Source organism: Hypanus sabinus, chromosome 9 (assembly GCF_030144855.1).
Source record: "Hypanus sabinus isolate sHypSab1 chromosome 9, sHypSab1.hap1, whole genome shotgun sequence".
In the NCBI taxonomy this organism is placed as follows: Eukaryota; Metazoa; Chordata; class Chondrichthyes; order Myliobatiformes; family Dasyatidae; genus Hypanus; species Hypanus sabinus.
The window spans coordinates 113,399,248-113,424,497 of NC_082714.1; the positions used below are offsets into that span (position 1 = coordinate 113,399,248).

At 41.8% G+C, this 25,250-nt stretch overlaps 1 protein-coding gene across 4 annotated transcripts in view; it reads right to left on the minus strand.

The window, feature by feature from the left end:
- The window catches only part of LOC132399738 (pleckstrin homology domain-containing family G member 4B-like), a 223,190-nt gene that overhangs the window by 56,040 nt on the left and 141,900 nt on the right, over window positions 1–25,250 (minus strand). For all 4 annotated transcript variants that reach the window (XR_009514053.1, XM_059980440.1, XM_059980439.1 and 1 more), the window contains exons 7-12: window positions 21,043–21,129; window positions 17,007–17,123; window positions 8,626–8,724; window positions 6,429–6,577; window positions 3,959–4,097; window positions 2,346–2,468 (exon numbers count right to left, since the gene is read on the minus strand). Coding sequence is in view for 3 of the 4 variants with exons in the window: in XM_059980440.1 (XP_059836423.1) it covers window positions 2,346–2,468; window positions 3,959–4,097; window positions 6,429–6,577; window positions 8,626–8,724; window positions 17,007–17,123; window positions 21,043–21,129 (714 nt within the window). In the remaining variant the exon portion in view is untranslated. The remainder of the gene's footprint in view (window positions 1–2,345; window positions 2,469–3,958; window positions 4,098–6,428; window positions 6,578–8,625; window positions 8,725–17,006; window positions 17,124–21,042; window positions 21,130–25,250) is intronic.

A 25,250-nucleotide genomic window follows, 5' to 3' on the forward strand; every position in this document is an offset into this window, starting at 1 on the left:
ATCAAACCAAAACAAATTCCTTTTAATTAGAATCAACGAGATTCCTTTACTATTACAATCTCGCTAACTAATTAGACCTGGTGTTATTCTCTGTTTAAAAGTTTATAGAATAATCTTCCCTTTTTACTTAACCCTAGTTAAAAAAAACAAATATAGTTCCTATTCTTAAGTACTATAGTTAATTTCAGTTTCAGTTCCGGGCAGTAGGTCTACAAATTTAAATTAAAATTCAAAAAAATTATATATACCCAGTTTAACTGCTTTCAAGACAATTCTCCAACATCACAACTTTTAAACAAAGTAAATCTCATTCAGTAATTTATCAAGATCTTTACAAAAATAATCAGTTCTTGCAGAAAATCAAATTCAGATTCTTTAAATGAAAGTAAACTTATACATCCAACCGTATTAAATCCTCTGCGTCATTACACATTTTGTTCCCACGCTCGTTCTTCATCTTGGGTGGCTCGCCATCTTGTCTCTTCGTTCTTTGGATGAAATAGTTGATCATCCACGGAAAGGCAGTTCACAAACTTATACCAAAACTTGACCAAATCTCTTTTTCAGAACTAATTCCCAACTACACAGTAGGGATCTTGGACACTGGTCTCTGTCAATATTGTCTCATTATAGCTGCTGCGTGATATAGCCGTAGCTTCAATAAATCTTTTTATCGCTATTATCTCTCCTCCAGGGTTTCACCCTGAGGTTTTCAAGTTAGTGGGGTAATGATACTCACCACTAATTCCTCTCTTAACAGTTCATATCTTCAGCTTCTAATTGTTGCTGTGTTTTTCTCCTCGTCTGCCCTGCATCAGCCCTGCCCTCACATAGAGCTTTATTCTTCAAGTTCTATTTTTTAAAATCGATAATCCTCGTTTTCATCCCTCTGCAGGTGGAACCTTTTAATATTATTTCTTTGGGTTTAGTTAACCTGGCTTACGCCTTCTTAACCAAGGTGCTTTACCAAGGTGTAAATCGACATGATAAAATGTCACGTGGAATATTTGACCAAGAGGTCAAGAGGTATCAAATGTAATCATGTTTAGTGCCGTGGTTACATTTTTATCTATCTTCTCAATACCCTTCATGCAAATATCAATAATTTACCCACTCATCGTAAGCAGACTGCCTGTGATTAAGATGCAACTAGAAACCCATCCAAAGACTCTGCTGAATTGCCGGATCAGATCATCCAGACAACATGTGGATGAATGCTGACTCCTCCCACTTTAACACAAGGGTAATAAACTGCACATTCTGATCATTTCTTTTGTTCTGTTGATATTATTGATGTCATACACAGGAAGGGTGTGGGGTGACCAGGGAAGGGTAGCACCTCTGGTGAAGGGGCTTGTCATATCCATTCTGGGGCAGCCCACCGGCTTTTGGTCCCCACTCAGCTCTCACCTGTGGCTTGTAGATTCAGTTCAGAGTTGTGCTGAGTGAAGCTATCCATGCAGGTTCAAGAGTCTGGTATTTGTAGGGTAATCGCTGTTCCTGAACCTGGTAGTGTGGGAGTTAAGGGTCCTTCCTGTATTCTCTGCCTGATGATAGCAGTGAGAAGAGAGCATGCCCTGGATGGTGGTGGGTCTTTGATGATGGATGCTGCTTTCTTGTGGGAGCACTCTATGTAAGTATGGTCGATTGTGAGGAAGGCTTTGTCTGTTATGGACTGGGCTGTATCCACCACTTTCATGTCAAGTTCTTCATTCCCGTGCACTGGTATTCCATACCAGACCATGATGCGGCCAGTTAAAATACTCTCCAATGGGTATCTATAGAAGTTTGCCAAAGCTTTTGGTGACCTGCTGAATCTACAGAAACTACTAGGAAATTGGAGATACCATTGCTCCTCCTTTGTGACGGCATGACTAATTACAGTGTGGCAGCACCAACCACACCACAATACTGGCAGCCACCTGCTCACATGGGGGCTGGTTTTGTTTTCCACACAGAGAGTGGTGGGTGTCTGGAACAGGCTGCTGGGGGGGAGGGGGGTGGTAGAAGCAGGTATAATGGCTTTTAGATTAATGCATAGATGTGTGGTGAATGGAAGTACATGGGTCACGTGTATGGCAGAAGGGATTCACAGTTGAAGTCAGAAGTTTACCATTGCCATTTCACATTCTTAAAATAAAGTAGTGATCCTAACTGACCTAAGACAGGGGATGTTTTCTAGGATTAAATGTCAGGAATTGTGAAAAACTGAGTTTAAATGTATTTGGCTAAGGTGTATGTAAACTTCTGACTTCAACTGTAGTTCCGATTGGCATTGTATTCAGCGCAGATATTGTGGGCTAACTACCTAATTAAAACATATAGGTGGAACGAACATGACTTACTGTGGCCTGTGCAAAGAATTCACTGAACTTCTTCTGCTCCTGTTGTATCACTTTGAGTGAATCTGCATTTGTGGCTGAGTTCTGCAGGTACGGTTCACCGGTGCAAAGCAGCCAGTTGTTTTGCTGAAGAAGGAATAAAGAGAAGGTGATAAACCAATTCTCCAACAAAGCAAGATCAGACTGAATATGCATCTTAAGTCAACATCAGGTCAATGTTACTAGAATTATAAGTGTAAGTTACAGAAGTACCTTTAGAATCCGAAAGAGAGCTGTTGCAATTTTCTGTTTCATGTTCCAGCAATTACACACTTACCTTTGAAAATTAACTCTGCAACTTGATTCATGGAAAAAGGCTGTAAATGATCTCTGAACTTGAGTCTACATAAACATTATGCAATGGCGGTTTAGACACGCCAGCTGATATAAATAGGTTGTGTGTGCATAGTCTACGTTTCCCAATTTGTGATGTATAATTACATTTGGAGCTCTATGTAATTATAAGATGCCAGCGATTCCAGGAAAAATCCACTGGATTCAGTCGTACTCCAGTTCTCTCTCACATATGGTTGTGGTTTGTGGGTTATGAGTATGCTACATTGGTGTCAGAAGCATGGTGATACTTGCAGCCTGCTCCACACAATCCTTGCTGATTTGATCTAATGCCAACAACCCATCCCACTGTATAATTTTGATGTATGTCATGACAAATAAAACTATTCTTTATCATTATCTGGACTGTTGTAAACTCCTGAGCAATAGTCTGGGTGGGATTAGAGCTGGAGGAGTGCTACAAGTTTCAGGACTATGGTTGCCCTGTTCCTCTACATTCATTGTTTTTTACCCCCAGGATCCATTGCCTCATGTTTCACCACCCTCCCTCTCCCCACCTCCATTAAAGTGAACTAAAGTCCCCTCTCTTGCTGGCTGAAACATGAGACACTTAAAAACAACCAATAAAATGAGAATTCCTTACACATCATCCATTGTCTATCTTCTTCAAAGAGGTGGCAGGGAGTAGTGAACTATGCATCATGGGTACATACCTCCCCACCAGCAGTCGTATTTACAGGAGGTACTATCACAAGAGAGTCAAATCCACCATCAAAAACCTGCACCATACAGTCCGTGCCACCTTCTGACAAGTACTATTGGGCAAGATCTTACACCACCAGGATCATGAATAGATACTTCCCTTCAGCCATTGTTTCTTGAACCAACTATCCCAAACCTGATCAACATAGTTTAGCAACACTATGACCACTTCGATCAACTCATATAAAAATATTGTTTGTTCTAATTGTGTTTGCTAATTTTGTTTAATAATTTGTTTTTCTTGTGAATACTGCTTATATGGTGCTGTGTGCCTGAAATGCTGCTGCAAGTAAGTTTTTCATGCATGAGACAATAAACTCGCATTTGATTTTAATGCTGGTAAACTTAACAAACCTGACTGAGTGACAAACAAGAAACATGTCCTCACTCATTGCTGCTGAATGGCCAAAAACCAACTGAAAACAGAAAATGCTGGAAACACTCATCAAGGCAGGCAGCCTCCTTGGAAAGAGAAACATAGTTAACATTTCAGATTGAAAGTGTTTCAGTTTATCTTCAACCTGTTTAATTTTGTCCTCGAGTGTCCTCAGATTCTTCAAGAACTCCAAATGTTGCAGACATTGATTGGACCTCATCACCAGAGTGTGGACATTTTCTTCCACCATGTTGTAGAGAGGTGTTACCAAATCAATGGCGTCTCTGCAAATACAAAAATTTTTAAAAGGTCACCAGTCATAATTATCCACCATGCCATTATATACATGACCAATAAGCTGCAACAAAAGGGTACAAATACCAAAGGATGTCCACAGTTGAAGAAATTCAGCTGCAAAGTTCGAATGTAGAGTTGGCGTTGCTTATCGTAAAGCAAAAGAATTTGACAGGACACCTGATACTGCTGCTTCAAGACTCAGTTGATGTGGTAAATGGAGGGAAGCCAGTTGAATATGATAAATTGAACAATATAGCAAGGATTCGACCCAACCGGTCCAAGCTGATCCACATTTGTCATTGATTCAGAGACCAGGCACAGCTCAAACACCATCTATGAATTCGCTGATGACCACTTGAATCTAAGATGGCATTGAGGTGGCATTTCAGGAGTGAGATAGAATGTCTGCTTGAGTGGTGTTGCAACAAAAGGCTTGCCCTCAGTGTCAATGAGGCCAATGAAAATTGATGGGGGTCTTCAGGAAGGGGAAGACAGGAGAATGCATACTAATCCTCACTGAGTTGTCAGTGGTGGAAAGGGAGAGTTCCTGAATGTCAGCATTTCAGAAGATCTAATCTGGGCCCAACACTTGGATGCAATCATGAAGAAGACATATCCATAGCTCTACTTTGTTAGGAGTTTGAAGGGATTTGGTATGCCAACAAATACTCTTGCAGATTTCTACAAATGTATGAGGATATCATTCTGACTAGTTGCATCACCACCTGGGATGGAGCCTCCAATGCACTGGATTGAAAGAAGCTGCAGAGGGTGTAGCCTCAGTTAAATTCATCATGGGCAAAAACCTTCCCACCATTGAGAACACCTTGAAGAGGTGGTGCCTCAATATGGAAGCATCCATTATTAAAGACCCTTACCATCCAGGTCATGCCTCTTTTTGTTACTGCCCTCAGAGAGGAGTCACAGGAACCTGAAGACCCACACATAAAGCTTTAGGAACAATTTCTTCCCCTCCGTCATCAGGTTTCTCGATGGTCCATGAACGCTATCTCATGATTCGTCTTTTTGTTTTTGTAAAGTAGCAATTTTTTAATGTCTTGCACTCTACTGCTGCTGCAAAACAACACATTTTATGATTCATGTCAATGATAATAAACCAAATTCTGATGCCAAAGAGAGAAGTGAGGGGAAAATGGAGGATTTGGAATGTAATGGCGCAGTATCAATCAAGCCTCAATTGGAAGTTTGATGGCCACTTGAGGGAACACACTGCAGGGTCTGGGGAAAGAATGGTGGTATGGGACGTCAGATCACTGTACTATGGACACAGTGAGTGGAGTTGTCTCTTTTTATGCTATACACTCGGTGGCCACTTTATTAGGTAAACGTGTACCTGCTTGTTTAATTCAAATATCTAATCAGCCAATCATGTGGCAGCAACTCAATGCATAAAAGATACGGTCAAGAGGTTCAGTTATTGCTCAGACCAAACATCATAACGGGGACAAATGTGATCTAAGTGACTTTGACCATGGAAGGTTATTGGTGCCAGATGGGGAGGTTTGAGTATCTCAGAGACTGCTGATCTCCTGGGATTTTAATGCACAACAGACTATACAGTTACACAGAATGGTGCAAAACCAAAAGCCATCCAGTGCGGCGCAGTTCTGTGGATGAAAGCACCTTGCTAATGAGAAAGGTCAGAGGAGAATGGCCAGACTGGTCCAAGCTGACAGGAAGGCAACAGTAACCTCAAATAACCATGCATTACAGCAGTGATGTGCAGAAGTGCACAGCTGAATGTACAACACATCAAACCATGAAATGGATGTGCTACAGCAGCAGAAGACCACAAACATACACTCTGGCTATTTTATTAGATACAGGTAGTATCTAATAAAATAGCCACAGAGTGTAGTCCTTACTGAAGAACTGACGTGAAGAGCACAGAGAAGCCTCTATTCTTGGATTTCTGAGACTGGGATACCTCACCTTCTTACATGTTCTGATGGTGTCTGAACCCTCTGCAGGTCACAGACTGTCATGAGTCCGTCACCTTTCCACCATTCCTTTCTGGTGAGCCTCCTCGATCAATCTTTCTAAGCTGGACTTCAAAACTAAAATCCTCATGTCCCCGTACTGTAATGCTCAGTCATGGCTTACTAAAACTGCAGGCTCAACTCCTCCTCGTGTGAAGCCCAGGCAGTTCTTCTTATGTCCAGGAAAGGCCAGGAAATCTGTCCCATATAACACCAGCAATCCCAGCCAAAGGTCAGAACATTTGGAAAAAGGGAGATGCAAAGTGACATGCAGTAACACTAATAACATGTTCAAATCAAACAGATTTGTATCCCCACCTGTAGTCCTCAGAAGAACTGAATCGAGTTTCCTCTTTCTTGAGCCTGGCAAGAATTGCTCCACCTTCCAGTTGCAAATTGACCAGTCGGGCATCTTGCAAAACTTTCTGCATGGTCAGCTTGTGGTTGTGGATGCAGTTAGTGACTTCCTTCAGGTAAAGGCAAAAACAAAATAGTCAATATAGGAAGGAAGCAGCTCCAAATATTAAAGACTTTGACACATGGAATTTACATCCAGACTAGCTAATCCCAGAGATACCCCATTCTGTGAGCTGCTAAGAATGTTTGGATTTCCAGAAGGCTTTCAATAAAGTGTAGTATAAAAGATTACTCCATAAGGTAGGAGTGCGTGGGTTCAGGATAGTGTGTCGGCTGGAAGGGCAATGACAAACAATCAGAGAGCCGAGGGACAGGATCAATCAGGCAGTTTTGGATTGGCATCAGTGGTCATTGTGCTGTCTGGTGCAACAGAGGTTCACAATATTAAAAACTTGGATGAAACTGTAAGTGATTCCCATCATTCATGCATACTTCATTCTCACCCCACCCACACTCCTTCCACAATCCCACCTCACACAGCCCCTCCCAACACACATCTCCCACACACCTTATACCACCATATTCATCCTTTCATACACACATATGGGACCATCTCCCATACACACAACCACCATATCCCCACACCCCATCCCACACACCCATTGTCCCACCACACATTATCCCCTATATAGATTCCTTTCCCAAAACCCTTCCTCCCATCTACCCCACCACATCACCCAGGCAAATTATGGAAAAGTGTAGAAGCAATAGATGTTTTGTCATAGGTGACTTCAGCTTCCCCGATCTAGACTAGTTCTTAGTTCTTGCAATTAGAATTAGATGCAGCAGAATTTGTTAGGTGTAACCTGGAAGATTTCTTAATTAGTGTATAGAGAGGAGGGGCATTCTGTTCCTGGTGATTTGTAATGAGCCTGGCCAAGTGAATGACCATTCATTGGGAGAAAAGGAGGGAATGGTGACCAGAACTTCATAAATTTTAAGATAGCTATAGATAACATTAAAAATGGACCTTGTGGTCAAGTATTAAATTGAGGCAGGTATTAGGCAGGAACAATGAAGAGTTAATTGGCAACAGATGTTTCTGGGCAAGTCCACATCTGACATGCAGAAGGAGTTTAAAGACCAACTGCACAGAGAACCGGACAGGTATGTTCTAGTAAGAATGGAGAACAAGGACAGCAAGGTAAGGGAATCTTAGATATGGAGAAAGGTGGTGAACTTAGTCAAGAAGGAAAAAGGCATGCATACTTCGGAAGCTGAAATCAAACAGGGCACTTGAAGATTATAACAAAGGTGGAAAAGAACTCAAGAAGAGAATTGCAAGAGGCATGAGGAACATGAAAAGTCCTTTGGATATAGGATTAAAGACAGTCCCAAGGCTTTCTATACATAATCAAGGGCAAGTGGATAATCAGGGTAGAGATAAGGAGTACTTAAGGATAAAGAAGGCTGCATGTGCTTAGAGGTCCTAAATTATGTGAATGAGGTCCTAAAAGAGTACTTTACATTGGTACTTTGTAGAGGGTGGAGAATAGGTTTACTGAGTTGCTGTCTGGATTAGAGGGCAAGCTAAAATCATAACAATTTAACTGCACAAAGGAACAAACAAAGAGAACAGAGAAGAAAAAAAGTATATAGGTTTTCTAGCCAAAACTTCGACAGCAAAAAGCTACTGTGCCATGCCCATGGCTTTTGGGACTGCATAGGTGAAGGAAGCCATTGAAATAAAATGAGAGGAAAAGAATTTTAACAAAGAAGAAGGTCTCACTCTAAGTAAGGATTGGAATTAGATTGTAAGAACTGATTAGATGAAGACTAAACACTGAGGAGGGATGGACAATGGGGGTGTAAATACCTAGACATGCCCAGACATCATCCCTGAAGAAGATGGCAGAGCTTGTCACTGAAACATCAGTTAAAATCGATACCTGTACCTGGCTGGAAGCCTGAAAAGTGTTTATTCATTTTGTGAATTTTTCGGCCAACTCCATCTAAGTAATTGATGCAGATAATTTTCATCTATAATCTATTCCCTAACAAGTCTGCCTTTTGTACTTTGCATTTATATCACTGACGTATTCCCTCTCTCCTCACTGCTGCAGGAAAGTGTGTTTTATTTTACTATTTGGCCACTTACCTGTGTGCTGTGGCTGGGTTTATTAAATTCGAACATTCTGATGGTGTCAAGTAATAGATTGGAAGCCTCCCTGCAGTTTGTAATAAATGACTCAAGTTTCTGAAACATCAAAAATAATTACAGTCAATGAAGAGAAGATGATTTCAGATGCTGCAAGTTTGCAGTGGATGTAGAAAATGAAGACAAACTTCGGGTGGCATCTGCAGGGAAAGAAACACAGTCAACACTTGGAGACCATGTTCTTTCATCAGAACTCATAGGGAGGGTCCTTAAGGGTGTTATAGCTGGGGGTGGTAGTGGGGATTAGCTCCTGTTAACTGTTAAATGCTCCCAGTCTCCTGCAGCTCAAATAGGCGGTCATGACCAAATCCAGCTCCTGGCCTTCATGTGCAGCTAAGCTATTAAACTCGGCAGAACCATTTCTACTGATTGGAGAAAGGGCAAAGGCAGGTTACTGGTGCCTTAAAACCAGCTGCTTTGGACAGATGAGGCTCATCAGCTGTGCTTGGCAGCTCATCAAGCAGAACAAAAAGTTTTATCTCAAGCTTTCGTTGCTTTGCGGCTACACCCTCTCAGGGGGAAACGCTTCAGGAGTAAACCCCAAGGAAAACTCCAGAGCTTGAGTCCCTAAGACCAGCCTATGTCAAGTTCAATGCTGATGAACAACTCCTACAACACAGCTGGTGTCAAACTGTATCGGTCTCTGCCATTTCTTTGGATTCATCAGCTGCGTGGAGGGGGGAGGGTGGTGGGAGCTTGCTACATGGGCAACAGCTTGGACTCCATATCGTACTGCCCTGGCTTGCATACCAGCTTGCTTAACATGTATGCAGCTGGGACGCAACATCCATGGTCAACCCTGACCAACCGAGGGCCTCAAGAATGGGGAGGTCAGAAACTCCTTCTCATATTTCAAAAGTAAAAGTTATTCATAATAAAAATTATATACAAGAGAAGAAATGTGCAAAACATTTACATTCATGCTCATTACATTCAGTAGTGTTTTTTAAAACCACAATACCATTACCCCTCATGAGGCCCCCTGGGATGATCCATCTTTTCAGTGTACGAGGTATTTCCCCATCTGACTCACCATGCAGCCCCACCCCACTCCACAACAGGTAGTGGAAGGAGCCCAGACAGTTGTCCTTCCCACAGAGTATTAGCATTGGCTACACCGAGCCTCAGTGCATCCCTCAGCACGCATTCTTGCGGCCTGGACCGCGCCAGCTTTCCCTCACGGACATCTCGCTGTGCTGGAAGATCAACAAGCTTCGTGCAGACCAAAGAGCGTGCTTCGCCAAGCTGACGATTTTCCAGCAGCGCTAGATGCCTGTCTCGGTGTGTGCCCCCACATTGGCCGCTGGGAGTGAACTGGAACTTGGACCCTTGCATCTGTCCTCGCAGCCTCTTAGCAAAACCACGGTTGTCATGGAGGTGGGTGACCGTCAATGCAGATGTCCTGAGCGCAGTGAGTTTTGTGACGAGTTGGTCACCCAGAAAGGATCTGAGTGCCAGGCGCTTACCACTACTAGCAAAGCAATGTCTCGGTGCTTGTTGGTGAGATCTGGTGATGAGGCATTCTGCCAGATGATTTGGACTGTTTGCTCAGGGAACAAACCCACATTCTCTGTAGTGCCCCTGTCCCGTGGTGTCTGCAGGACATTCTGCACTGAGCACTGCCTGATAGATCTGTGATTAAAAGTAGTTGCTTGGAAGAATGCTGACAGGTAGTGTCAATGTCTAGCTGACTGGTATGTTGTGCAATAGACGGGCCAGGCCTATCCTCTACAACACCAGAGAGAACAGAAATCAAACATGGTTGAAACTGCAGGAAGGGAGAGCGATAGAAAGAGTGAAATGATGGGGTGGAGACCAGGAGAGAATGAGCGACGCTGGTGTTTGCGCAGGGGAATGAGTGGTGAAGGCTTGCTCATCACAGCTGATCCAAGGAACAGTGAAGAAAGGGGAGGGACAGAAAAGTTTGCTAGGGATACAGACCACCACAGTTGCAGCAAAGTCCCATAGGGCAAAGCAAAAAGATGAATCCCGCAGCACAGTGAGTCCACAGGTAGAAGCCAGAAGGTCAAAGATCAAAACTAGAGGCCCGAAGGCATCATGGTGGTCCAATGGAGTCACGAGGGCCCAAGTCATTGGGGTTGGAAATCTCGAAGTTGAGAATGAAGGATCCATGGTGAAGTCGAGGGTGAAGTCCAAAATCAGAGACCTGATGTCAGCGAGTCTGAGAGCTCGGGGGCAAGGATTGGAGGCCCATAAGTAGCCTGTCTGGGTGTATGCTGGGTGGGTGGCTGGAAGAGCGAGAAGGATTGGAAAGGGGCATGTCTTTGTCCTGTTTACTGTTGGTGTTATTGTTGAAGGTTGTGTCATTCAGGAACACTGTGGGCATGCCATGTTGGCACAGGAATGTGTGGTGACACTTGCAGGCTGCCTCCAGCACATCCTTGGGTGTGTTGGTTGTTAACACTGTATGTCTCAATGTACATACATGTGCATGTGATAAGTAAATCTGAATCTAATGTACTCTTTCTGCACTACTTATTTTATTTTAGATATATATGATTATAATTTATAGTTCATGTTACTGTACTTCTGCTGCAAATCAACAAATTTCACAACTTAAGCCAGTGTCAATAAACCAAATTGTAATCCTAATTCTGATTGCAATAAAGGATCAGTTTTTGAATTCCAGTCCCTTACCATGGGATTTTGTTTATTTTTGAGTCCACAGTATGAATTTGAGCCAAGATTTCAGCAGAATATCTTGTAAGTTACTTCCCTTGCAGCAGTTTAGTGAGCTTGTGAGGTAAATCCACAGCAAATAAACTTAGCTGACGTTAGCCAAAGTTAATGAACTTACAATGATACACTAGAAGCACTCACTCTTGTTTGCTGCCTCACTGCTCTGTGATACCCACATCGACTGGATCAGAGTTTGGTTAGCATTAAGGGAGTGTGTGTCTCAGGATAGGGGCAATGTCACAGACAAGGGTGAATTACTAAGCAAGATTCCAAGAGTGCTCTTGGAATTTTATTGTGCTGATCTATGTTGAAAGTAAACTCTCAGATAGCAAGAGAGCTTGGGTGAATGATTGCTTCATTGTTGGACATTTAAATGCATTGCTCACACCACCATGGGGATATTGAGTTAAAACTTGGTTGCTTACCAAACAATTGCAATAAATTGTTTTTGGAGAGAAAAACTATTGAAATGGAAAAGCTTAACTCGTGAAGGTCAAAGGTTTGTAGTTGAATGGGAAAATAATTAAGGAAGTGTAATTATTCAACTATTCCAATAGTACCAACCTACAGGATCACTGTATTTAATTGGGAGTGAAGAAAATGAAATTGGACCAAACTATTTGAAGACAGATGTTAGAGAAGCTGCTATTTTTAAAAAAATTGTTAATTGTTGAAGATTTTCTATTTAGAAAAACTAACATAATCAAGTAATCAACGTTTGGGACAATTTTTCACTGTGGCAACCATAATACAACAAACACCAGGGATGATCAAAAAGACATTGATGCCACATGATGGGTCTTGGAGGTTCAGTGGATTCAGCTTCAGTTCCTCAAACAACAATTTGATGCTAACTTTTCTTCTGAATACATGAATATGAAAAAAGGTAGATGTTTCAGCATTTCTGTCTTTCTGAGTGAGGTTAACTACTGCTAGTAGCAAAGTAAAATAAAAATAAATAGCTAACACTAGAAAAATTGGAAAAGCTGTTTTTAACACACAGAAAATGCTGGAGGAGCTCAGCAGGCCAGGCAGCATCTATGGAAAAGAGTGCAGTCAATGTTTCAGGCTGAGGTCCTACGGCAGGACTGCATAGATGCTGCATGGCCTGCTGAGTTCCTCCAGAATTTTGTGTGTTGCTCAGATTTCCAGCATCTGCAGATTTTCACTTTTAGTGAAAAGTTGTTGTCAAGCTGTCATCAACAGTATAAACAGGAGATGAATATCCTGTAGTTCTGCAAACTCATTTAAAACTATTTCCCACACTAATAATTTATGCATTAAATCCATGCACGTCTTTGCTTCCATCCCTAACCTTCACCTTTACTTCCTGTTCCACATCGTTTGACTCCTTTCTGCAAAAAAAAACTTAAAGATTTTCAGTATGATTTATGGTGGAAAAACCCATGGTGATGTATTTTCTGGGAAATGTTTACTCAAACTGATTGTTGAGAGCTCAACATGATGGAACGGTGACATGGGCCACTGTTGTCCTGAAGATTTTGGCACTAGGGTACGTTACTCAAGAGGTCCATTAAATCATTGCCCTGCAGTTAGTTTATTCAATAAATATTTATTCATGCACACTGTTGCATTTAGTGCAGTGTAATTGGAACACTTGGCAATATCATAGTTTAGTCTCAATACTGTAAAGTTATAGTTCACCTTGTGATGCAAAAGATTGCTGAATTTCCATTTGTTATTAAAGGCCTTGTGAGAATGAGCGTCAGTGTGTTGAATAAATAATAGCTTTTGCATCAACATATTACATTTGGATTTTTCATGAGGACACAGGACTCAAGTGACAGGAGTGGTAAAAGTGACAATTATTGGGAAAGTAGACTTGAATGGATGGTTTAATGCAAGAACACATCTTTCAGCACAATTACATTTAATTTATTTTTCTCCTGAGAATGTTGCTTGTATGAGGCTATGTGGCTGTGATGCTGCTGAGCATCTTCAGAGCACCTGCGCATACACTTACTTGTGCTTATGTCAATGAACTTGACTTTGAACTTTAAAACTTCAGACCTTCCTAATGAAGCTAAACTGGAGGTTTGGCAAACTGTGAAAGTGATTTAGTGACTGTAACAAAACATGGATACACCGACTGAATGGGTAGTTAAATGGCAGATTGAATTTAATGCAGAGAAATGTGAAATGACATATTTTGGTAGAATTGGAATTGGAGTTGTCACCAGTATCAAGGTAGAGTGAAAAGCTTATTTTGCAGACCCATCTATTACATAGTGTTTTGAGGTCTCAATGGAAACCAATACAGAATGCAGAGTAAGGAACAGCAACTACAGAGAAAGTGCAGTACAGGTAGACAACATGGTGCAAGGCCATAATAATATAGATGGTGAGGTCAAGAGTCCATTTTATTGTACAGGGGAACGATTCAATAATCTTATAACAGCAGAATGGCTGTCCTTAAACATGGTGGTACATTCTTTCAGGCTTTTATATCTTCTACCTGATGAGGGGTGGGTAAGAGAGGTGGGAGATAACATAGGTTTAATGACATAGTCATTAACAGGGCACAGGAACAAGACACTTAATGATGCATGCACAGTAATATTTGAAAGCTGAAGCTGAAGCATTGCAGACTGCAGGCTTCATAAATAGAGATGAAAGTAATGTGGAATCTTTATGAAGCTCCAGTGAGGCAAGACCTGGAATATTATAAACACGACAAAATCTGCAAATGCTGGAAATCCAACCAACACACATAAAATGCCGGAGGATCTCAGCAGGCAGATGCTGCCTGGCTTGCTGAGTTCCTTTAGCACTTTGTGTATGTTATCTGGAATATTATGCTTAGCTGTGGCCATCTACCAGAAGAGTTATGTGTTTGAAAGGTTTTAGCTGCAGTGTCATGTTGGAGAGACTGAGGTTGTTCACTTTGTAGGCAAGGATGTTTTGACAGAGGCGGACAAGACTATGACAAGCCTTAAATAAAGGACTTTAAAAGAAGGCCATTGCCTGATAGTGGAGGAATTTAGGAAGGCAAGTAGGTAATTTTGGAATAAAAATATGGAGAGAACATGAAGTAGTTTGAAAACTACAAGTGGTAAAATTTATTTCACATTCAGCTTTATTTATTTATCATATGTAGATTGAAACATACAGTGAAATATATTGTTTGTGTTAACACAAGCTAAGGATGTGCTGGAGGCAGCCTGCATGCATCACCGGCCATTCTGGCACCAACACAGCCTGTCCACCACATTCAACAGATAAGTTCCGGGTAATGACCTGGAAATGGAGTGGTGAAAGCAAAGATGGAAAGAAAGCTGGAAATTGAGGGATTTAATTTCAAGGTGTGAGGAAAGGAAGACAGAAATGGACCGACTAGATTGTTTTACAGAGAGCCACACATAACTCACAAAACCTTAGTGGAGGTAACAATGATGTCAGTTGATGTCCTCCTTATCCTCGGTAACTATGTGAGTACCTAGCTTCCAAGAAATTCTTATTAAATATAGTTGAAATGCATTGTATAGCCACTTCATGCCACCTGTGTAATCCATGCCTGTTAACCCTATATGGAAGATCAATAAAAAAAAACTGCAGATGCTAGAAACCTGAGATGAAACCTGGAATGCACTGCCTGGGGAGGTGGTGGAGGCGAATATGATAGCTGCTCTTAGATAGGCACGTGGATGCGCAGGAAATGGAAGGAGATGAACATTGTGTAGGCAGAGAGAATTGATTTAGCTGCACATTTGATTACTACTGTAATTGGCTTAGCACAAGACTGAGAGCCAAAGGGTCTGGTCATGTGCTGTATGTTCGGTCTTAAAAAACAAAAATGCTGGAAATGCACAGGAAGTCTGGCAGCATCCATAGAAGGAGAAAGACAGTTGAAGCTTGAGGCTGAAGATTCTTCTTGAGGACTCCCCTAATGGAGGAGTGAAAGGATAGGAAGAGCTGATCAGAGTATCAAGAGAACTCCCCAAGCTCTCATGGCTAACTGCCTGGTCACAGCATGGAAACAGGCCTTTTGGCCCAACTCATCCATGCTGACTGTATTGCCCAGTGAGCTGGTTCCATCGGACTGTGGTTGGCCCATAGCCCTCTAAACATCTCCAATCCATGGACTCATCTTCTTCTTGTGATGCATTGGGTGTCATTTTTTGATATTTCCTTAGCATTTGTCTGTTTTTTTACGAGGCCAAGTCACTAGCTCAATGCTTAACCCAGCATGGATGGAAAGCGTGCAAGGGCCTGGCTGGATTTGAACCCGGGACCATTTGCCTCAAAGACTGGTGCTGATACCTTTATACCACATGGACATATTTAGCGTGCTTTTAAATGTTGTTTATATACACACCTCAACCTTTATTTCTGGCAGTTCATTCCAAATCACTGAGTGAAGAAGCTGCTTCTGATGTCCCTTATAAATCTCTAACTCACCGTTCTAAAATAATACAAGCTTGGATGCAGGCTCTTCAGCCCAACTCACCAATGCTAACCATGGTGTTCACCAAGCTAGTCTCATTCTCCAGTCTTTTTCCATAACTCTCAAAACACCTTGTATCTGTCTACTTGCCTAAATGTCTTTTACATGTTAATTTTTACATTCAATAAATTTAATTTGTTAGGGGCTGCTCAGTAATGTACTGGCTAGTCTAAGGCTGCTACGGCACCAGCAATATGGGTTCAATTCCATGGCTGTCTATAAAGAGTTTGTATGTTTTCCCCATGACTGTGTGGGTTTCCTCTGGGTGCTCTGGTTTCCTCCCATATTCCAATGACATATGGGTTAATAGGTCACACGGGTGTAATTGGGCTGGAAGAGCCCGTTATCATGATGTATATCTAAATAAAATATTGTCTCCCTTTACATTCTGTAGAAAAGTCATCAGCTTAATCTCTCACTTGTCTGAGTGTTCAATTTAATCTCTGGCTGAGTGGCAACTCTCAGATATTACATGTCTTCCTCAGTATTGCTTGGGAAATCAATCTGAATGATGTACCAAGTTCAGATCATCTGACTCACATCCAGAAGATCTACTGCTAGGTTGAGCTGAATGAGATTTAGGTGGGAGCAAGGCCATGGTGTTCTGCAATGGTTGTTGAAAACAACAAGGCTGTACTTCTAAATAATATAATAAAGGTTAAATGTGCACTCTGTCCAGAGGGAAACTCCCTGCCCAAGAATCAAACCATAGTCACCTCTGATGGAAACATTGCTGTGGCTTTGGAAGGTCAGTTATCACAACTTCCATGTATCATTCCAAAAGCTCTTCAGAGATGCCACCAAGGTCCAAACACTTTCAACTGTGTCATTACAGGCCATCCTTCTTTCATACACTTGACTCATTACCACACTAATAATAAAGCAGCCTGTGCATCATTCAGACTGGACAACTTCTGAACATGCGCAGACCAACACCAGGTAAGGGCCTTGCCTCAATAAATGCCAGATAACACACTTGAATAAGAGCAAACACAAATACCTCCTGTGCAATTCACTGTTGTCTGTCCAATTTCCATCGGAAGAAAAGGTATTTACAGTATTAATGTGCGTCTATGAGGCTTTGAGCTGAAATGCAGCCCAATGTATATTGCTGTTTTCAGTGATCTTTCTCAAAGATGTGAGACCCATTACTCACCATACGAAACTGAATCCATTCCGAGTGACTGTAAGGGAAAGTCCCCTCTAGGCTTTCTGTCAGTTGATGGCTGTCAATGAACTTATGCAGTGTTTTCAAGGATGTCAAAATTTCCAGCTGTTTAAAGAAAAAATACAACATGCATTTTACAATTTGTTATCCATTCAACCGCTGGCATAGTATTGCAGAACACAACTGCCTTATATTTGAAATGATTTCTTTAATCTATCAGACTGATACCATTGCACAGATCCATGAAGAGAAGGTAGGAAAACAGTTTTCACCATTTTTCAGTTAGCAGCAGTTTTCTCCAACAGATGCTAGACAGACTTGAGTGGGCTTAATGGCCTTCTTCTGTACCATAATAATTCAATGATTCTTTAAGATCCATTTACTTGACACTTTCAAAGTTCAGTGAAAAGTCACACCAGTATCCATTCCCTTTCCTGTTGAGTTTTAGATCTCATTTGTCGCAAGTAGAGACAGATTTAACAAGAAAGCAAAATCTGTAGGACTTCCTACTGGGTTTGAGATTGTGGGTGCCATTATTTGTCAAGAGTAGCTCCAGATTTAAAAAGCAAGGGTTAATAAAAAATAGTTAAACTTAAGTAGAGCATGGATTCTGAGATTGGGGCAGTGTAGGAGTCTAGGATCTGAGGTCTAAAGCTTGAGCTTGAGTGGTTTTTGGCAAAGGGGCACAGGTGAATAACAGGTTAAAAAAAAGCTTTTTTAAAAATATGTAATAGACAACTAAAAGGATGTTAAGTTACAACAAAATAAATAAAATAGGGATGCTGGATCAGGTGATGATTTGTACCTGCACAATGTAGGAGCTGTTTAGGATCCCATTGTGGTTCCTGGTAACCACATTCGCTGCAACCCTTGGTTGCTTGAGGAACTCAGGTTCAAAACTAATGACCTGAAGTTAAAGCTTCAAATACAGTGCTGCATCAGGGAGGGGGACAGTTACCGGGACGCTGTGTTTCAGGAGGGAGTCACACCCATTAGATTAACTACTTTAAATTTAGCCTGTGGTTGAGGAAGAAAAGGGTGTAACTGCAAGTGATGCAGGCAGAGGGGTCCAAGAGTTGGTGGTGGAGGCGCCTCAGCCCATGAGCTTGCACAACAATTCTCAGATTATTCCCCCCCTGTGAAGATGAGACAGGGGAATGTGGGAAGCATCAGCAATTCAATCATGGCACCATGGTCCAAGAAGTCATTCAAGAGGGTGAGAGATGAAATAATTAGTTGTAATTGGAGATAGTATAGTCAGGGGAATAGAAACAGCTCTCTGTCACAAGGATCGAGAGCCCCAAAAGTCGTGTTACACGCTTGCAACATCTCATCTGATCTGCAGAGGAATTTGGAGTGGGAGGGGAAAGATCCAGTTGTTATGGTCCATGTGCGTACCAACGATGTAGGAAGAACAAGGAAGAGGTTTTGCAGAGGGAATTTAAGCAGGGAGGGACTAAATTAAAGTGCAAAGGAAAGAGCTCTGGATTCTTACCCGACAATGTTAGTCTCTAGTAAGGTTAGAGTTAAATGTATAGCTGAAAGACTGGTGTGGGAGAAATGGCTTTGAATTTGGGGAACATCAGCACTAGTATTGGGGAAGTAGGGAGCTGTTCCAATGGAACCATTTTGGGACAAGGGCACTGGCAAATCACAAAACTATGGCTGTGAAATAGGGCTTTTAACTAAATAATGGGGGGGATTCAACTGCTTAGAAAAGTATGAACAAAGTAAAAGGAAAGAAAAGTGAAGGAGATCTCTATGGAATAAAGAATATGACAAGAACTTCAGAAAGGGATAAGAAATTAACTTCAGTTAACAGGGAGACAAAATTGAAAAGAGGCAGTGAATAAAGGACTGAAAGAGTTATATTTGAATGCATGCAGGATATGAAACAAGGTACATAATCTTGTAGCAGAAATTGTCAAGTGTGATGTTGTGGGCATTGCAGATTAGTGGTTGAAAGAGCATAAGTGGGAGATTAACATCCGAAGACACACATTGTGTTGAAAGGACAGGCAAGAGGGCAGAAGGGGTGGGGTGGCTTTGCTGGTAAAAATTAAGTCAAATCCTTCGATGTAGAATACTTATGGGTAGAGTTGAGAAACTGCAAGGATAAAAAGGCCCTGTTATGAGTTATATACAGGTTTTGAACAGTTGCCAGTATGTGGGGTACAAATTGCAATAGGAGATAGAAAAGACATGTAAAAGGGGCAATGTTGTGATAATCATGGGGGATATCAATATGTAAGTAGATTGGGAAAATCTGGTTGGTGCTACATCCAAAGAGAGGGAATTTGTAGAATGCCTATGAGATGGCTTTTTGCAGCAGCTTGTGGTTCAACCCAATACGGATAAGACAATCAACACACACAAAATGCTGGTGTTCAGAACCAGAGAACCCTTCAGGACGAAGGGTCTAGGCCCTAAACATCGACAGTGCTTCTCCTTATAGATGCTGCCTGGCCTGCTGTGTTCCACCAGCATTTTGTGTGTGTTGTTCGAATTTCCAGCATCTGCAGATTTCCTCGTGTTGACAGATAAGACAATTCTGGATTTGGTATTGTATATTAAACCGGATTTGATTTGAAAGCTTTAGGTAAAGGAACCCTTAGGAGGCAGTAATTATATATAATAGCCTTCACCCTGCAATTTGAGATGGAGCAGCTAAAATGGATGTAACAGTATTAAAGGTAACTACAAAGGCATGAGAAAGGAGCTGGAAAAGTTGATTGGAAAGGGACACCAGCAGGGATGACAGTAGAGCCACAATGGCTGGAGTTTCTTGGAATAGTTTAGAAAATTCAGAATTGGTTCATCCCAAACAAGAAGAATTCTTGTTCTTGGATGAGGCAACCATGGCTGACAGTGGAAGTTAAAGAGAGTATAAAAGCAAAAGAAAGGGTATATGATATAGAAAAATGAGTGGGAAATTAGAGCTTTGGGAAACTTTTAAAAAGCTACACAAGGCAACTAACAAAGCAATAAGGAGAGAAAAGATGAAATATGAAAATTAGCTAGCCAATAATATAAAAGATAGCAAAATAGATTTTTCAGATGTATAAAGAGTAAAAAAGAGACAAGATCATTGGCTGGAGGTGAAGAAGAGCAGATTTGTAAATGAGGAGGGGTGGATCTACCTGAAATAAGTTGTCAGTGGAACACTGGGATCTTCCTCTTTAAATAAATCAGGCAGCACTACTAAAACCTGGTGAGGTACAACATTCCGGGTAACAGAAACATTTTGCAGCTACGTTATCTATCCCCTCACAGCAACATGTCTTTGTGGGAAATGATTGAGCCCAATAAGCTCATGATTACCTATTTTAGTTTCTAGCTTAGTGTAAAATAACCCAGAAATATCATAATCACTTTGCTACGAAATGTCTAGGCCTTTATCTCCTATAGAATATAACCCCTAGACCTGCCCTGCAGTGTTTGTCTTGGAGTTTTGTGTTTAGGTCCCTGGAGTGGAACTTGATCCCAAAAACAGAATCAGAATCAGGTTTATTATCATTGTTATATGCCATGAAATCTGTTGTTTTGCAGCAGCATTAGTGTAATACATAAAAATACTGTGAATTACAAGAAAAAATATGCACACATATACGTGCACACATGGATATATGCAAAATGTTATACGCACACACGGGTGTCATCTTGTTGATGCATTGTCATTTGAAAATGTTCTCAATGTTGGGGAGGTGGTGCCCATGACGGAACTAGCTGAGTTTACTACCCTCGAGAGCATTTTCCAACCTGTGCAGTGGATTGGAAAAAGCTGGAGCTGAAAAGCTCATGCTACCAACTCAGCCTTGTTTTGAATAAAATGGGAGAATTTTCCCCTCTGACAAATATGCCTTGCCAACCAATACACAGTGAGACCAATAGCATCTATTGCATGAGTAAAGGCCAGCATGCGTTTGACATGGAAGTGCGAAAGCATAACATACTGATAGAACAAATCTAACTAGAATAAATCAGTATCATTTTAATTAAGAGTCTTCTTATGGAGAACACTTACGGATATTCCTGGATATTTCTCCAGCTTGTGAGTTGCTTCTTTATCTGTCAATATCAGTACACAGTGAATGGAGTGGGGGGCACGTTCCTACAGAACAAACCACCGATGTCATTAAAACAGTGAAAACATCAACAATCTGCATATAAAATTAACCATTTATATTAGATCCCACAGTTCAGGTGGCAACCAGACTCAAAAGTAGCCACAATTACTTTCTAAATGGAGTGGAGATCTTTGTTAAGGTTAAATAAAGCAGTCAGCATAATTGAAGACCCCATTCATCCGTTTTCCATTGTGAGAAGATACAAAAGCCTGAAAGCACATTCCACCAAGCTCAGGGAAAACTTCTGTTGTAAGGTTATTGAATGGTTCCCTGGTACAATATGATGGACTTTTGACTTCATAACCCACCTCATTATGATCTTACACCTTAATGTTTACCTGCACTGCACTTTTTCTGAATGCTTTATTCTGCATTCGGTAATTGTTTTACTTTACTCTTTCTCAATGCACTGTGTTATGATTTGATCTGTATGAATAGCATGCAGGACTATAGTATGGTGGACCTAAAACTTTATTTATCCTGAATGAAATTATTGTTACAAGGTTGTTAAATCAGAAATATATACTTTAAAATGCAAAATTTAAGCATTGAGGTATGAAAAAATACAAAATATGCATTAAAAAAGTAATAGTGCAATATACAGATGTATGAATAGTATATCCTCCTTATCCTTTGTGGCTTTCTCTCTGGAATGAGGCCCTCACACACCTCTCCACTTCCTGCATGCCTCACCTCCCTTCAGACAGAACAGGGATGGAACTCTCCTGGTCCTCAACTTCCACCCCACCATACTGAGCTTCTTACTGGATCTCAGTATATGTGACAATAATAAACCAATTCCAGTTCCAAGGTTTAAATATAGATCAACATGTCCATGAAGCACAGGGATATCAGCCATCAAGAATCTACACTCTTAAATGAACCTACTTTATTTAGCATCTGGGAGGTAACTATATAAACATGCATGTCATCCAAGATTCATGTAGTCATTATAGCAGAACTATCATGCTGGGCTTGTAAAAGGAATAAATTATCTCAGCATTCATCAGCGCCATCCGCACCTTTACTGCCAGCTTCCATCCTGTCCTCTACTTCACTTGGTCTATTTCTGGTACTTCTCTTCCTTTGCTGAATCGCTGTCTTCATCTCAGGAGACAAATTAAACACAAATGTCTGCCATAAACCTACAGACTCCTTCAATGACACTGACCATAGCTCCTCCCACGCCAACCCCTTCCTTGAGGTCCTCTGATTCCTCCATAACTCTTCTCAAGAAGAGGCTTTGCTCTACCAAACTTCTAAAATGTCCACCTTCTTCCTCATTGTTTCCTCTCTGCCCCAAGGAATGGTGATCTCACACGTATCTTCTCCACTTCCTGAATGTTCCCACTTCCTCCAAACAGAACAGAAATACAGCTTTCCTGGTCCTCAGTTTTCATCTTCCAGCACCTGCATCCAACATATCAACCTTCGCCACCTCCGCTAGCACCAACAGGATTTCATCACCAGCTGCCTCTTGCCTTCCCCCTATTTCAGCTTTCCACAGGACTCATTCTAACCAGGAGCCTGTGGTCCGCTGCTTTCTTCCCACCCATCCCTTCCTAGTCCCTGGTATTTTCCCCTTGAAACATGGGAAGTGCAAAACCTTTCTCTATACCTCCTCCCTCACCACCATGGAGGGACCTTGATAGCCCATTGAGGTAAGGCAGAGATTCAATGCACACCTTCCAGCTGATCAATGGCACTTGACACTCACAATGAGGGTCCTCTATACTGGTAAAACTAAACATGGACAAAACAGCTGTTTAGTAGGGTGCCTCCATGTTGAGCCAGTGGTCTTGATCTAATGGTTTTGTGGCCAAGTTTTCAGATGATACAATGATCAGGGTGGGGGCAGCAGGTACTGTCAAGGAAGCAGGGAGTCTGAAGAAAGAATTGGTTAGAAGGAGAATGAGCAAAGAAGCATCAGATAGAATAGATTGTAAGGAAAGTGTATGGTCATGCACTTTGGGAGAAGGAATAAAGTCATAGCCTGTTTGCAAAATGGGAAGAGAGTTCGTAAGTCAGAGGTGCAGGGATCCCTCAAGGTTAGCTAGCATGTTGAGTTAGTCATAAGGAAGGTAAACACAATGTTAGCATTTATTTTGAGATGACTAGAAGGAACATTACTGAGGTTTTATAATGCATTGGTCAGACTATGTTTGGAATATTGTGATTAGTTTTGAGGCCTGTATCTCAGTAAGGATGCGATGGCATTGGAGAGACTGATTACTGAATAAAACAGTTAACATATGAGGAGTGTTTGATGACTCTGGGTCCGTACGATGGAATTAAAAACATCTCACTGAGACCTGGGTGCTGAAAGGCCTGAATTGTGTCGACGTGGAGATTATGTTTCCAGTAGTAGGAGAGTCCAGGACCACAGGAATAAAACAATGTCCCTTTACAACGGAGGTGAGGAGGAACTTCGTTAGCCAGAGGTAGTGAATCTGTGGAATTCACTGCCACAGATGGCTACGGAGGCCAAGTCATTTGGTACAGTTAAAGTGAAGGTTGATAACACCCTGATTTTTAAGGGCATCAACAATTAGCGGAAGAAGGCATGAGAATGGAGACAACAGGGAGAAACAAAAGAACTATGATTGAATGTGCTGAATGGCCCAATTCTGCTCCTATGCCTTCTGGTCTTAAGCTTCCAAGTGCATGTCATTTCAATTCCCATACTGATCTGTCTGTTCTCAACCTTCTCCGGTGCTGCATTGTGACCAAACACAGACTAGAACAGGGTTCCCAATCTGGGATCCACGATCCCCTCAGTTAATGAGTAAGGGCCCATGGCATAAAAAAGGTTGGGAACTTGGGTAGTTTACAGCTTAATGATATTGACATTGACGGTTCCGTTTTTACCTTCTCACCCATTCTCTGTTCCTTTCTTACTCCCACCTGCCCACCCAAAGTCTCCCTTTTTTCATCTTTTCCATCCCTCTCACCACTTCATCATCCACACTTATCACCATCTTCAACATGGCTCCATCTGCTAGCACACCTGGGTTTCTTTGGTCTTGGCTGTGCACTCCCACCTGGCTCCATCTACCTACCACCATTCCTTTAGCTGCTCCAGCTGTTACCAGCCAGTCTCCCTCTCACTCCTATATACTGGCAATCATCTCTCAGTCTAACACAGGAGCTCAGTTCAAAATGTTGAGCATCATCAGAGATGCTCTACCCATACCTTGTGTCATATCACACCTGTATGGTCAGTCTCTATTAATCTGAAATAAAACTGTTGCCATAGTTTAAATGTTGGAGCAAGTCCAACCCTTCTCAATCATTCCAGAGATACTGAATCTAGCCTTTAGCCTGTTTTTGCTGTGCAATATAGACATTTCCTCTGGCTGGTGCAGCAAGATATGCATGTGTACTCTACTTCTGCAACCCAGAGAGAGGATAACATTTAATCAAAGGAGTTTTCTCACCTCATTCACACCACTCAGTGGAACCCAGACGACAAAAGAGAAGAGGGCCTAGTCCCCATATGACTTTTACTTTATGTACATTATAATTGTGTTTTAGTTAAGGGTTCAGGATCAACTTTATTCACTATATAGTTATATGTTTTAGGAATACATTGTTGTCACATGGGGACATGAGACTGGACCCAAATGCAGGACACAGGCACTGAAGTACTAAGGGCAGGACAGGAACAACTAAAGGATAGAACAAGATGGGGAGACCATGGCATGCAAAGGTGATCCTGGGGTTCAGAGATAGTTCATGGCAAGGCAGGATCTTGGCTAAGCTAAACGATGGGTCTATGGGACAAGAAATGCTGGGAGGATAACCCCCTGGGCAGGCCCAGCCTTCCAGGCAGGAGCACAGGGGCCTGGGCTGGTCACAGGGCACCTGGGCAGGATGCAGGGCATAACCCATCAGAACCAACAGGTAGCAAAGTCTCAGAGGCCCCCACCATGCAATGGCAGCCCAGCTTGCTTACCCAACAGAGGTGAATTATAGGAAGGGAGCTCAGTCCATGGTGACTCCAAGACTGACTCACAGAACTAGTTGATTAACAGTGGGTACTCCAAATCAGGGCAAACATAATGAATAGGGTAAACAGGACAACCCCCAACTAGATTTAGTCCCA